This window comes from Salvia hispanica, chromosome 5 (assembly GCF_023119035.1).
Source record: "Salvia hispanica cultivar TCC Black 2014 chromosome 5, UniMelb_Shisp_WGS_1.0, whole genome shotgun sequence".
Lineage (NCBI taxonomy): Eukaryota > Viridiplantae > Streptophyta > Magnoliopsida > Lamiales > Lamiaceae > Salvia > Salvia hispanica.
Window position 1 is genome coordinate 25,219,340 of NC_062969.1, and position 13,554 is coordinate 25,232,893.

The 13,554-nt window shown below is 37.0% G+C and overlaps 1 protein-coding gene across 3 annotated transcripts; it reads left to right on the forward strand.

Moving 5' to 3' along the window:
* Positions 1-313: 313 nt before the first annotated feature.
* LOC125190936 (B3 domain-containing transcription repressor VAL1-like) lies at positions 314-9,287 on the forward strand. 3 transcript variants are annotated; one of them, XM_048088359.1, is made up of 14 exons: positions 314-643; positions 755-926; positions 1,672-1,753; positions 1,834-1,941; positions 2,405-3,012; positions 3,116-3,212; positions 3,308-3,482; positions 3,838-3,914; positions 4,003-4,083; positions 4,179-4,388; positions 4,525-4,574; positions 5,653-5,766; positions 7,686-7,753; positions 8,442-9,287. In XM_048088359.1, exons 2-14 carry the CDS (start codon positions 814-816, stop codon positions 9,056-9,058), a joined length of 2,400 nt encoding a protein of 799 aa, XP_047944316.1. In that variant the 5' UTR covers positions 314-643; positions 755-813; the 3' UTR covers positions 9,059-9,287. The 3 variants fall into 3 exon arrangements, with proteins under 3 accessions (XP_047944316.1, XP_047944317.1, XP_047944318.1); XM_048088360.1 differs by having other exon boundaries at positions 770-926; XM_048088361.1 differs by lacking the exon at positions 5,653-5,766.
* Positions 9,288-13,554: the final 4,267 nt, after the last annotated feature.

Sequence of the window (13,554 nt, forward strand, 5' to 3'; positions counted from 1 at the left end):
CTCATGTGAAAACTCAAAAATATAGCAATATCAAAACAAAACATTCGGATGATAAAGTTAGCAATGTAAATGTAAATCTCTAGAGTTTAATCAATAAACACTAAAAATGACTCCACCAGTTTGGTACACAATTGTTTTATGGGGTCAAACAATAATTACTGAATTTGACCTTGATTGACTTAATATTTACCCAATTGAATAGAGCAAATGGTAGAGAAATAGTAGAGAGAGAAAGAGTAGATCTTTAGCGAAATCCGAAGGAATAAAGAGGGTGAGTAGTGCTAGTGCATGTATTTTCTTTTCTGCATCTCATTCTCTTCAGGTCTTCCCCTTTTGCATTGCATGCACACGCCCTTTTCTCTCTCTAAATATATGTATGATGCATCTATACAAACAACACATATCGCCATCGCCGCCTATTTTATTACTAGATTTTAATTCAATTCTTTTCTCTGCCAGATTACCCTCTCTGGCCGGGGACCGCCGCCGCCTCTTGCTTTTACTCTGTTTTTTTGTTTAATCCCCTCCCAAAATCTCACTTTTAAAATCAGAGATTTGGAATTGGAGTTATTTCTGTGGGAAATTGGTCAGTTTGATTGGAGATGTTCGCATGCGGACGTTGAACTTGATAGATTTGAATAGGGTGAGTTCAAACCTGAAAGATGAACGAACACAATTATTCTTCTGTTTCTGATACATGAAATCTTGTGTTTGAGTTGTGGGTTGACTGAATTCCCTTTCCTTGCTGATTTAGGGTTTTGATTTTTAGTTGCTCTGATTGCCATTGGGGTTTAAGATTTGAATTTCCGAGGAATGGGGTCAAGGAATTGCATGAATGATGTGTGCCCTGAGCTGGCGTCGTCTGAGTGGAGGAAAGGTTGGACCTTGAAATCGGGTGGATTTGCTACTCTGTGTTACAGATGCGGGTAATTTTCTTGATTTTTTTTTTAAATTTGGGATTGCTTCTTATTTGCCTGTTTTCCGATTGATTTGGGGATTGCAATTTGGTGGTGGGGATTTACTATATTTAAGATTTTTGGTTGTAAATTTTCTGTGATGATCAAGTGGTGCCACACAACAGTTAGTGCTTGAATGTAGGAAAATTCATCCATGATCACCGTTGAAAACCTCTGAAATTATGATGACTCAAGTCAAAAGGTGTTACAATGCATATTTCATATGTTCGTCTGACACTTTATTTTTGCTAAATAAGTTTTCAAGCCTTGATATAACCAATTTCTTATGGTGATTTCTTCTGTTAAAGACGTGCAACATTTATGATATAATTCTTCTACTAATACATTATACATACAGCATTTCTCAGGCACCGAAAAGCCTATTGCTTTTTCTTGCAAATAGTAGGGAGCACATTAAGCACCATACTTCATTTATCTCGAATAGCATCAGCTCTGTTTAGCTGATGCATTGATTATTTTAGTTGAAATTTCTTAATTGGCCCGTATATTACTTCTGTTCTTGGTTCAAAGATAACATATATTTTGCATCAGAGGATACTGGTAAATATATGTTTCTTAATATACTAATTTATTTGGAAATTGAACTTAATTGGAAGTTTCTTCCACTGTTTTTTTTCCTGATATGCGCATGCATCTTCTTTCCAACTGATCTTTTCTCACTTCACGGTTTGCATGGTGTGAATGTGGATTTCAGATCTGCCTATGAGAATTCGGTTTTCTGTGAAACATTCCACTTGGAGGAATCTGGTTGGAGGGAATGTCGGATATGTGGGAAGGTAAAACAATTTTGCATTGTCATCTTTTATTCGTCATATTTTTTTGAGTTTGTCTGACCATTATTATATGTTATTCTCAGAAAATCCACTGTGGGTGCATTGCTTCAAGATATGTACATGAATACATGGATTTTGGAGGTGTTGGGTGCATAACCTGTATAAAGCGTTTGGAAAAACAATCACTTCAGGTTATTGGCCGCTATGGCTTGCTATTTACAAGAACTGCATCATGAATGCATCAGTCTTGTAATGGAATTGGATGCTAACTGCTAGAAACTTGATTGACTTTGACGCAATCTTCTAGGAACTATAGTAATGAGTTTCACATTCTGTTTGTGAATGATTATCTATCCATTTTATCTCTCACTTTCCTCGTCTGGTGAGATAGACCACTCGAAGCTTGTTTTATTGTGTATGATGCATTTCTGCCTGTCAAATATTTGACGTTTCTTTATGTTTTCTTGTTTTTTTTGGTTTGCTATTTCCTTAAAATCCAAGGATTTGCATCTTGATGATTTATATTTTCATCTTGAGGTAGACCACTTGTATTTTATATTTTGTATATGAGTACTGGTGATTTATCATTTATTAGTTGCTTGTTACATCTTGTTTATTTGGTTTTCAGATTCTCATACTTATATATTTTTGCAGATTCCTAGTAATGTTTCGAATGGCACAGTTTCTACAAATGGGATTAAGGATGTTCATCCTGTAATTGTTGATAATCGAATTGATGACGACAAGTTTAGCAGTCGGAGACTACTGCAGTTGACAAAGGTTATAGGTGCAATTGATGGTTGTTCAGGTCTTGGGCAACTTACACATGACGATCCCTTGCTTAAAAACAGGCAAAGCAGCAAGTTCATTCCAAATCTCACTCAACAAAATTTGCCCTCTACATTCTTCAAGACAGATACTAGCAAGCCAAGAGAAGGGGTTCAGAATATCTATGAACCTCTAGCTCAGCCGTCTCTTAATTTCTCATTGACGACACCTTCAAGTAGTTCGGCCACTATTTTGCCTTTTCCTGCTGGGATTGCTGAAGGAAGCGAACAGTGCAAAGGTTCTTTACGTGAAGCACTCAATATTCTACTAAAATCTCCCAAACCTAGCCCCACTGTTGGGTCCGAGATGAATAAAGGAACTGTTTCACAAGTACGTGTTGCTAGGCCACCTGCTGAAGGGAGAGGTCGTAATCAGTTGCTTCCTCGGTATTGGCCAAGGATCACCGACCAAGAACTGCAGCAATTATCTGGAGAGTATCCACATGTGTTCTTATGCCATTTAAATTTTATGATTGTGCACCCAGTTTTAGATGTCTTCTTGATATATATCTGCAGTTTTTCCTTGACCAGTCTCTAGTTTAAAATCCAATATAGTACCTTTGTTTGAGAAAGTTCTGAGTGCCAGTGATGCTGGGAAAATTGGTCGCCTGGTCCTTCCTAAAGCTTGTGCTGAAGTACGCCCTTAATTTGCTTTCGCAAAAATGTTTCGTAGAACAGGTTGACCTAAAATTGGGGACCTCAATAACATCGAAGTTATATGATTTTGCAGGCATTTTTCCCTTTGATTAATCAGTCAGAAGGTATACCAATATTGATTCAAGACATGACGGGGAAAGAGTGGACTTTCCAATTCAGATTTTGGCCTAATAATAACAGCAGAATGTATGTATTGGAAGGTGTAACCCCTTGCATTCAAAATATGCAAGTACAAGCTGGTGACACAGGTATATGCTTTGTTTATGATTGTAACAGTTGATCTTTTACTGTATTTTTTTCTTACTATCTTGAACTCTTACATTCAAATCCTCTATAAGATGTGGCGTATCAATAAATATTTCTTCAAACTTCAAATGTTACTATTTCAAATTTCTTAGCATTTTTTCTTCTTTCATACATCCTTTATTAAATACTTTTGCCTTTTCTTGTCCCAATGGCATCACCTTCCTTAGTTATTTAGAATATCACCTTCCTTAGTTATTTGAAATTTGCATCTTAGCTGAGTGTTGAAAACCCACTTGTCCAGCATTATGTACTCCGTAAAAACTGACTTCCCTTCTCTTGCATGCTTCTTTTGACTAGTGACATTTAGTCACATAGAACCTGGTGGTAAATTTGTCATAGGCTGCCGAAAAGCCATAAACAATGGTGATACTCAGGTCATAAGTTTACGCATTACCTTCTTTTCCTCTACATTTCTCAATCATAATAAGCAGCTCATAGATGTTACTTTTGGCAAATAAGTAGGACTCCCAAACTATCGCCTCAACCAGTGGTGATTCACCCGGGGGAACATCATTTTCTGGCACTAATGGCAATCTGCTTTCGGTATGTGCTATTTGCAAATTTAACAAAATGCTTCACTTGATACATTTTGGTGCATATTCTAATCGAGATACCTTGCCTTGCCAAACAATGTCAAGAATGGAGGTAAAACTTCTGGTGATTCATTCCAGCAGTCCATATCGGAGAAGACGGCGAAGAACATTAAAAATAAGAGGCTTCTCATGCATACTGATGATGCCACGGAGCTGAGAATAACTTGGGAAGAAGCACAAGAGTTGCTTCGCCCATTTCCAACTGCTGAACCAACTGTTGTCGTAGTCGAGGACCATGAATTTGAAGAATTTGAAGTAAGTTTCAATTACCATCCTTCTCTTCTTTGAAATGTTGTTCACATTCATCACACACACACATACAGTAAATGCCACTGTTAGTATTCTTTTCTGATTATTGATACTGTTGTGCAATTGTTATTTGTTTGGTTAGGAACCTCCAATTTTTGGAAAGAGGACAATTTACACTTCCGGACCCTCTGAGTAAGTATCACAGAATTTTGATCTCGCATAACTTGTCAACAAACCTGAAATAACTGAACTTGGATAGATTCTGCTTGAGTTTCTTGGGGATTCTATCTGCCTTTTGTTTTCATTATCCGGCCTCTAGAATGTCGCAAAGAATTGTGAGTATCTATTCTAGTTACAGGCTAGAAACTGAATTGTGAAATGTAGAAGAATCTTTCTACAATGTTGGCTCACCCTCAATGTTCTTGTTAATTTTTTCCTACTTAATGTCTTTTCAAGTTTGTTGCATTTTTCCCTTGGTTTTTTTTAGTGAAGATGATAATATATTTTGATATTATGTAGAAATATAATTGATATTTTATCTAAGGTAGTACTCCCTCCGTTTCCTAAAAATAGAAACTTTGGAAACGACACGAGTATTAATGCAAAATTAGTAAAGTAAGAGAGAGGAAGGGGAAAAAATGGGTAAAGTAAGAGAGAGGAAGATAAAGTGTAGTGGAAGTAGTGTAAGTGGATTGTGGGGTCCATTTCCTAAAATGGAAAGTTTCTATTTTTAGGAAACAGACCAAAAAGGAAAGAGTTTCTATTTTTTAGGAAATGTGGGTAGTTAATATTTAACGAGTTCTATTCTTTATCTTTTTTATTAGTGAAATCAAAGTAGGTGGATAACTTGTTACATAATATGCTGCTTACTACAAATAAGTTAATTGAATAGTTGACATGTCAGTTTTACATAGTTAAGATACATGATAATTTAGGCCTCAATCGGTTCAAAATTGATGATGCTTATGGGTTGTGAAATACTCTTTTTTTTGTGTTCTCCGGACATCCTCCAAATATAGAATCAAACACTACTTACACATTTTCAATCTCTCCACTCAAAGCAATTTTCTCGTCCAATGTTACAAATATCAGCTGGAAAGACACTCCTGAATCAAATTAAACGCAGATATTTCCCTATACACATTTCAAGAAGATCATCAATGACTGCTTTAAGTGGTTCGGATGTTATATAGGGCTTTGCTTGTATGACTAACTGCATGTTAGTTTGATTGTGGACCACATCATGCTTAATTTCAAGTAATCTTCTTAGGGAGCGGGGCCAACTGGCTCAGTGTGACAGTTGCTTGAAATGGCGAAGATTGCCTGTGCATGCTCTTCTTTCTGCAAAGTGGACATGCTCGGAGAATATATGGGATTTAAAAAGGTAACCACATCAAAATAAGTTAGAGCTTGTGTATCTGGAAACTATATAACACATCTTAGAACTCCCATTTCCTTCATCATTTTGTTTATAAAAGTAAAAAAATCCTCACTTTTACATTTCATTTGACATCTAAGGAAAAAATTCTCTCAGTTTTTAACTAAAACATATGTTTCTCTCCTGGCATGTTTACTGGACATGATTTGACATTAAGGTTAAAGTTTTCTCTCCTTTAAACCAAATGAGGATTTTCACTGCTACACAATCTCTCAAGAAATCAGTTCTCCAAAAATATGAACTAACTCTCTCTTGGTTTTCTGATACTGGAATTCTATACTAAGTGAAGTATTAGTGGCATAATTTTACTTACTTTCTGCTCTGTTTTACTTAAATAGAAAAGAATAAGTATGGTGGGTAAAAGTAACAAATAACTTTACAACCTTGTTAGTTATGGAATTGCAGAAAATTTATGGTCACAGTAGAAATTGAAACATGGTAAATATTGTATATATGGTAATTCACACTCAAAAAGTATTAAATCTGAGTTATTGAGTTATCCATGTACTGGTAGCCTGCTACTTAAGTAAGGAACAACTCTCCTGTTTCCAGATTCTATGATAGTTTTAGTGTGCATTAATAGGTGATCTGGTACGGTGTTCGCCTAAAGGATTGCTGCCTTGTGTTCAATAATTTGTTCCACTATTAATTTAGACACCATAAATATAATAACAAAATATTATAAAGAAAAATGTAATCCAACTTGGTCTAACGCACCTGTATTGGGTGTCACGCCCAAATGGAAAACAATCTAGAATTTCTTCAACAGAGTATTCTGGTGGATGCTGGACTCTCTTCTAACATCAATCTTGTGTATTGTAACATGAGATTTCTTATGCTGAACTCCCTCTTGCTTACACATTGGGCTCCTTATATTCAGGGTCAGAGCCAGGAATTCTACATGGGTGGGGCAAAAGTATACATAAATATTTTTCATACATTAAGAAGGGGCAAAAATAAGAATATTTGAAAAAAAATTAAAATTAACTATTTAGAATAGCATACATTAATTTTTTTTAGGTGGGGCATTTGCCCCTTGTGAAGGCCATATAGATCCATCCCTGCTTATATTATCATTTTTTTCTTTTCTTTACTCCATTCATTGTAATGTGGATTGTGGGATCTCCTAATGTCTGGACTCCCCTCTTCCACAAATGTTCTCTTCCAAAGTCATGTTACATTATAGATCACATAAAATATAAACCGGCTCACCAAAACAATGAATACACTCTAGTCTGAGTATCACATCACAAGGACCTGAGTCAATACTAACACTAACAAAGAAAACCTTGATCAGTTCGGTGAACTATATCCCAATTATCTAGAGTCACACCTTCAAAGGGAAAGGTGTGTTTTCTAAGTACTCCGTAAATAGCCATGGCCCATGAACTTTTATATTCGTATATATTCTGACCTTGGCTCCAATTTCTTTCAAACGGTGTAACATAGATTCCAAGCTTGTGGTGTTCTTTATGGAATATTTCGGCATAAAGTACAATCTCCAGAAAGATAGGTAGTCCAAATTTCCTTCTTGAGCTATGGAATAATCTATTGCAGAATCAGGGCAACTACCTGGACATGCAGGGTAGAACACCGCCAGAAAATTTGCACAAGCACTATGTTGTAGACTTGTAGTAGCTATTGTAGACAGAGGATGTGTTTTCCTTTTCTGTCATGGATTTGTGAACTTCTCTGTAGGTTCTTTTAAGTTCATGGAGACCGCAGTGGCATGGTTTACATGGAAAATATAATAGTATATATTTTCGGCGTTATCTGTCCTGTGTTCAGCGAATTCTGCCCTTTAAGAGTTGCCAAAGAAATGGAATTGTTTGCTTATGGTTTTCTTTTATGGTGATCTGTTCCAGGTCTTCATGTCCTGCTCCAGAGGAGATACGACCCGGAGATCTGGAACCTTTTGTTCCTAGTTGCAAAGGTATGAACATCGCTTAATAACCTTGCAAAAAAGCTCGCTCATCTGTGCGCTTTTACATAGTTACCTACTAAGACCTAAGTGATGCTACCAAGTTCTAATGTGCTTGCTTGCTGCTTGGTGCCTTTCACGATGTGTGTGTACTTTCTTTAGTGTCTGCATGTGTTGCACGGGCAATTTGTAGCTTTTCCTTTCATATCTGAATAATTTCCCAAGAGTATCATGTTTCTTCTTGTTTTGATTTTGACTGAAGTGGCTTAGCATTTAGTTCTGTTAAAGACATGTTCACATCAATGAAAACCTGATGATTATGTTGGCAGTTTGCCACTTCTGAAAGAATTGAAATGTTTTATCCGATTCCACCAGTTTTTTTGAGAATTTTTATCTTTTGACATGTTGAGGAATGAGGATTTGAAGAAAACCAGTCATCGTTATTTGCCAGATTGGTCTAATGATTATACAGCTTCTTAAATTTTAAGCAATTTAGCTCTTCCGCTTCTTCATAAATAGCGAAAAGTTATAGTATCGGTGTCTGTACTGAGTTTATCCACCGGATAGAAAATCTCAATATGCGTCGGTCAGACCGTTTCTATCTCTTGTCATGGAGTCCTCTCCTCACTTCATTTTTTATCTTTGGCATATTTTGATGTTATAAAGAGATCATGCTTACAAAACTGCTGTTACTTTTCAGATTCCAAGAGAAGAAAAATTTCAGAAAAGAAGATGCCAAAAGTAGGGGAGCCTTCTGGCTTAGATGCATTGGCAACTGCTGCAGTTCTAGGAGACAACATAAGCGACGCAGCTGAGTGTTCGGTGGGGGCTACCACTAGGCATCCTCGCCATCGTCCGGGCTGCACTTGCATTGTCTGCATCCAACCTCCTAGCGGAAAGGGGAAGCACGATCCTACGTGCAAGTGCAACGTCTGTCTGACTGTAAGACGCCGCTTCGAGACACTGACGATGCGCAAGAAAAAAAGGCAATTGGAACGTGAAGCTGAAGTTTCCCAAGCCAAGGATAGGGCTTCCGTTAAGATTGAGCCAGCGAGGGAAGACATATCCGTAGACACGAAGGCAAACACAGTGGGGATGGAAGCCGACATGGAAGAAGCAAGCACAGGGCAGTTGGACCTCAACTGCGATCCTCACCGTGAAGACGAGATGCTTGCACAAACGGCCAAAATGAGCCTGACAACACTGATGAATGCGGTCGCCGTACCGTTGGATACATATCTCGAGCCTACCAGCGTTCAGAAGCAAGAAAATATCACCTTCCTCTCTGCAGATACGGAGGGGAGACAACAACAGTAAAGAGTCACGTTATATTATTACTACTATTTGTGGTTATGAAAAACTTGAAACCCACAAAATTTTGTGTTTTTGGATTGCATGCATGTTTGAAAACCACAGAGTTGAGTTTTCTAGGTCATATTTGTTCATTTTAATCTATAGTGATATTGCAAATTTGAGAGATTTTTGGGTGATTAACCTTCCAAAGTTGAGTGATAATTTTGTGAAGACAAATTTGTCATTTTATCTATACGTACATATGTAACCATGATGAATTTTTTTACTAAGTGGAGTGGTATTTTATTCTTGTGCTATTAAGTGAAATGTAGGGTCCAAAGATTGGAAGCGATTAAAACAAGTTTTACGCGCAGAAATGAAGATATTTAGGTATGGTTGAATTGTAGTAGAGCAAATCCATTCTAAAATACGGCAACTATAATCAAGACAATAAAATCGTTGAGGCCGGCCGGACTTTGTTTTTTGAGATTTAGTTTAGTTTACATTTTGCGTGTTGCCATGATAGCGATCTTCTTTCTGTCTTATCACTTTTTTGTCTGCCAATCTATTCATTTCCAGCAAATGTTACGACCAAGTCTAATTAATTCGTCTCCGAACAAATAATCTACCATATCCATATATGTTCAGTTTGTATAAGGGTTATTTTTATACTTTAAAAGATGATAAATAATACTCATTAGATGGAGAAAAAGTGTCTTACCAATTAAATTGTGCTTCATTGTCCAAAATCTATCAATCGTTGCGAGTATGACAATTCCCTAACACGAGGCTTATAACAAAATGAGTAACATACTAACATGTCCTAGAAATCGGAGTTTTTAATGTTTGACTCATACTATCGTCTCTGTAGGACTGTTATGAGAAAAAAAATGTAGGATCATTAGGGGGAATTTTGGATGTAAGAGGGTACATTAAATTAAACGTACAATGATGGGAACATATAAGAAATAGTATATCACTCCAAGCAATAGAGCAGTGGATCCACTTGACAAGCACAAAGCAGACAAAAACACACAACCAATGCAAGCATTGGGCCTGCCCCCATTTCTGTATCTAGTTTCGATTTTAATTACCTTCCAAAAAATCCTACGTTACTATCAATTAAAATAAAGTTTACCGGCTTAGCATAATACTTAAACCATAAAATCCCATTTGAATCAACCATAGTTTATACCTGTAATAAAATCTAGGTAGTTGGAGATGGGAGATAAGGGAATAACACTAGCAAAGGCGAAGAAGGAGCTAGAAGACTTATACCTAGGCGTTCCAGATGAGTCCGTGAACCTCACTTTTCAAGACTTTGCTCAAGTGAGGCACCACCAAAACCAAAACCAAAACAATGCTGAAATCAAGAAACTATCTCCCTCTTCAACCATGTCACCCATCGCCGAGAAATCGAAATCTCCTCTCTCATCGCCCTTGTCCAAGCTTCCTAGCCTCGACTTCAGCAAGGGCTTTCCCAGCCCTCACCACCACCACAATCATCTGGATATTGATCAAAGAAGCATCATGTATGATGACATGAGCGTCGCTAATTATGGAGTGGAGAGAGGAGGAAGGCGCCGCCCCGGGATCCCCCACTCCAATATCTGCGCCCTTTGCTGCAACTACATATACATCTGCCGCCATCGTTGCCTCGTAAGTTATGCTATGTTATGTTATCTACATATACACTCACTACACTCCATTTTTGAATTAGCTAAATTTTAATTAGATTTAATTTGGCAGGTTTGTGGAAGAGTTTATTGCAGGCAGTGTGTGAACACTGGGATGGGGGACATGACAGAAGGTAGAAAGTGCACTGACTGTTTGGGGAGGAGATTCAGCCAAAGGTTTCCTATATTTCATGTGTATATTACCGCCGTCCATAAAAAATAGTCTTGACAGTGAAAATGTTGCAGGTACATACATAGGGCAGGTAACATAGGGTGGTGCATGGTGTATCCATCGGTGGTGAAGCAGCAAGAGCTCAAGTGGGCGGAGAGAGGAGCCAGGAGGAGCGGCGACAACATGAGATACAGCAACAGGCCACCCGGAACGCCGTCCAGGCACCATACTACTAACCCTCCTTCCTTCGTCATGAACTCCCCCATTAATCACCACCCTATGCCCTTTTAGCTCTTGTTTCATTTTTCTTCATTTTGGACTTTGTTTGGTGTTTCTTATTATGCTTTATTTGTTGTGTATTTAAGATCAACCAATTATATTCATATATATTATTTTTTTATTGTAATATTCATCAGAATTTGATAAACTGATTATATCGAGAATTTTACTCCAACTGTGCGACCGGTCAAAGCTATCTCATTTCAGCAGTCACAGCTGCATCGCAACCTTTTAAGTTTTATTCAGTTGCATTTTGCGCTACAATTGTTAAACTTTAAAACTTAATGCTCCTCTCTGAAAATTTATCATTGATTTCCATTTTCGTCTGTTCTTAAAAATTTGTCACCTTTCATTTTTATCATTTTTGGTAGTGGACCTCCACATTCCACTAACTCATTCCTACTCACATTTTATTATAAAACTAATATATAAAAGTATGGATGTATTCATATTATTACTCTAAATCTTACTTAAACATAACACAAATCTGAACCACTCATTTTTGTTATTTAACGGCCGAGATTGTAGGATATATCATTCATTTTAATTCATTAAAAAATAATCAAAAGGTTATTTTATACCCATGATTCTCTCCCACTTTGTACGTGTATTTCTGGAAATAATTTTGCTGATTTTGTTCCCATCAATAATCACAATCCTTGATAACACAATCGTTAATAACAAACTTCACGCAAGACGACGATCTTCACACAAATTTTGATTTTTCCTACAATCAACGCTTCTTTGAGGAGTTTTTTTGGTGTCGACGATGGAAGAATGTAATTGCGTTGTAGTATTATCAGTTTGTAATCGTCATGAACTCGCCACCATTGTCATCGTTTTTTTACATCAGTTTGTAATCGTTCGTAACTCCCGTCAGTTGAGTTTTGTTTATAGTGTGAGATGTCGAATCTGCAGGCATTGATGTACGAAATGTTTAACTTAACGTACATTGCACAACCACCTCGTTTGTCATCATTTTTATCTCTTAATGTTGCATCGTTTTAGTTCCTTTAATATCGGCTGATAACACGATTTCCCTAGGGTGTATTAGTTTGCGGGGCTAGGGTGTAGTATTTATGCAATCCCGTATTGTAAGTGATGTACGTATTTCCACTGATAATGTATATGAACAAAAAATGTAGCATTCTGAATCCATAATGTAGTATCGTTTTTTATTCCTGTATGCCGGAAGTGAACACCATTTCCCAAGGGTTTAGTAGTCCATGTGGGCTAGGGTGTGTACGCGTAATGTGTAATAATGCACAGTCCAAATGGTAAATAATGTACGCATAATGTTTAATAATGTACATCTCGAATGGTGAATAATGTACGTGTTTTACGAAATAATGTACCAGTAATTGCGTTTAATGTAGATGCTTAACCGTGAATAATGTACAGATATAGTAATATAAGTTTTATTGTTTTGAATTATTAATCAACTCATAAATTCACGGTTATCAGTCGATCCAAGAAAGTTAAAACCATACCTTTTGGGTTTAGCAATCCAGTTAGCTAGATTGTAGTATGCACACATTCACATACTGTAAGTAATGTACGATACATGTGTTATAATGTATATGATACCATAATGTAACATTTGTTATCCAAAATGTAGCGGCGTTTTAGTTCTGTAAAGGCCGGAAGTTAACACCTTTTTCCTAGGGTTTAGTAGTCCATGGGGCTAGGGTGTAGTATCCACACATTCAGACACTGTAAGAAATGTACGATATATGTGTTATAATGTATATGACACCATAATGTGACATTTGTTATCCAGAATGTAGCGTCGTTTTATTTCTGTAAAGACCGGAAGTTAACATCTTTTCCCTAGGGTTTAGTAGTCCATGGGGCTAGGGTGTAGTATCCACACATTCACACACAGTAAGTAATGTACGATATATGTGTTATAATGTATATGACACCATATTGTAGCATTTGTTATCCAGAATGTAACGTCGTTTTAGTTCTGTAAAGGCCGAAAGTTAACACATTTTCCCTAGGGTTTTGTAGTCCATGGGGCTAGGGTGTAGTATCCACACATTCACACACTGTAAGTAATGTACGATATATGTGTTATAATGTATATGACACCATAATGTAGCATTTGTTATCCAGAATGTAGTGTCGTTTTATTTCTGTAAAGGCCGGAAGTTAACATCTTTTCCCTGGGGCTAGGGTGTAGTATCCACACATTCACACACTGTAAGTAATGTACGATATATATGTTATAATTTATATGACACCATAATGTAGCATTTGTTATCCAGAATGTAGTGTCGTTTTATTTTTGTAAAGACCGGAAGTTAACACCCTTTCCCTATGATTTAGTAGTCCATGTGGCTAGGGTGTAGTATCCACACATTCACATACTGTAAGTAATGTACGGTATG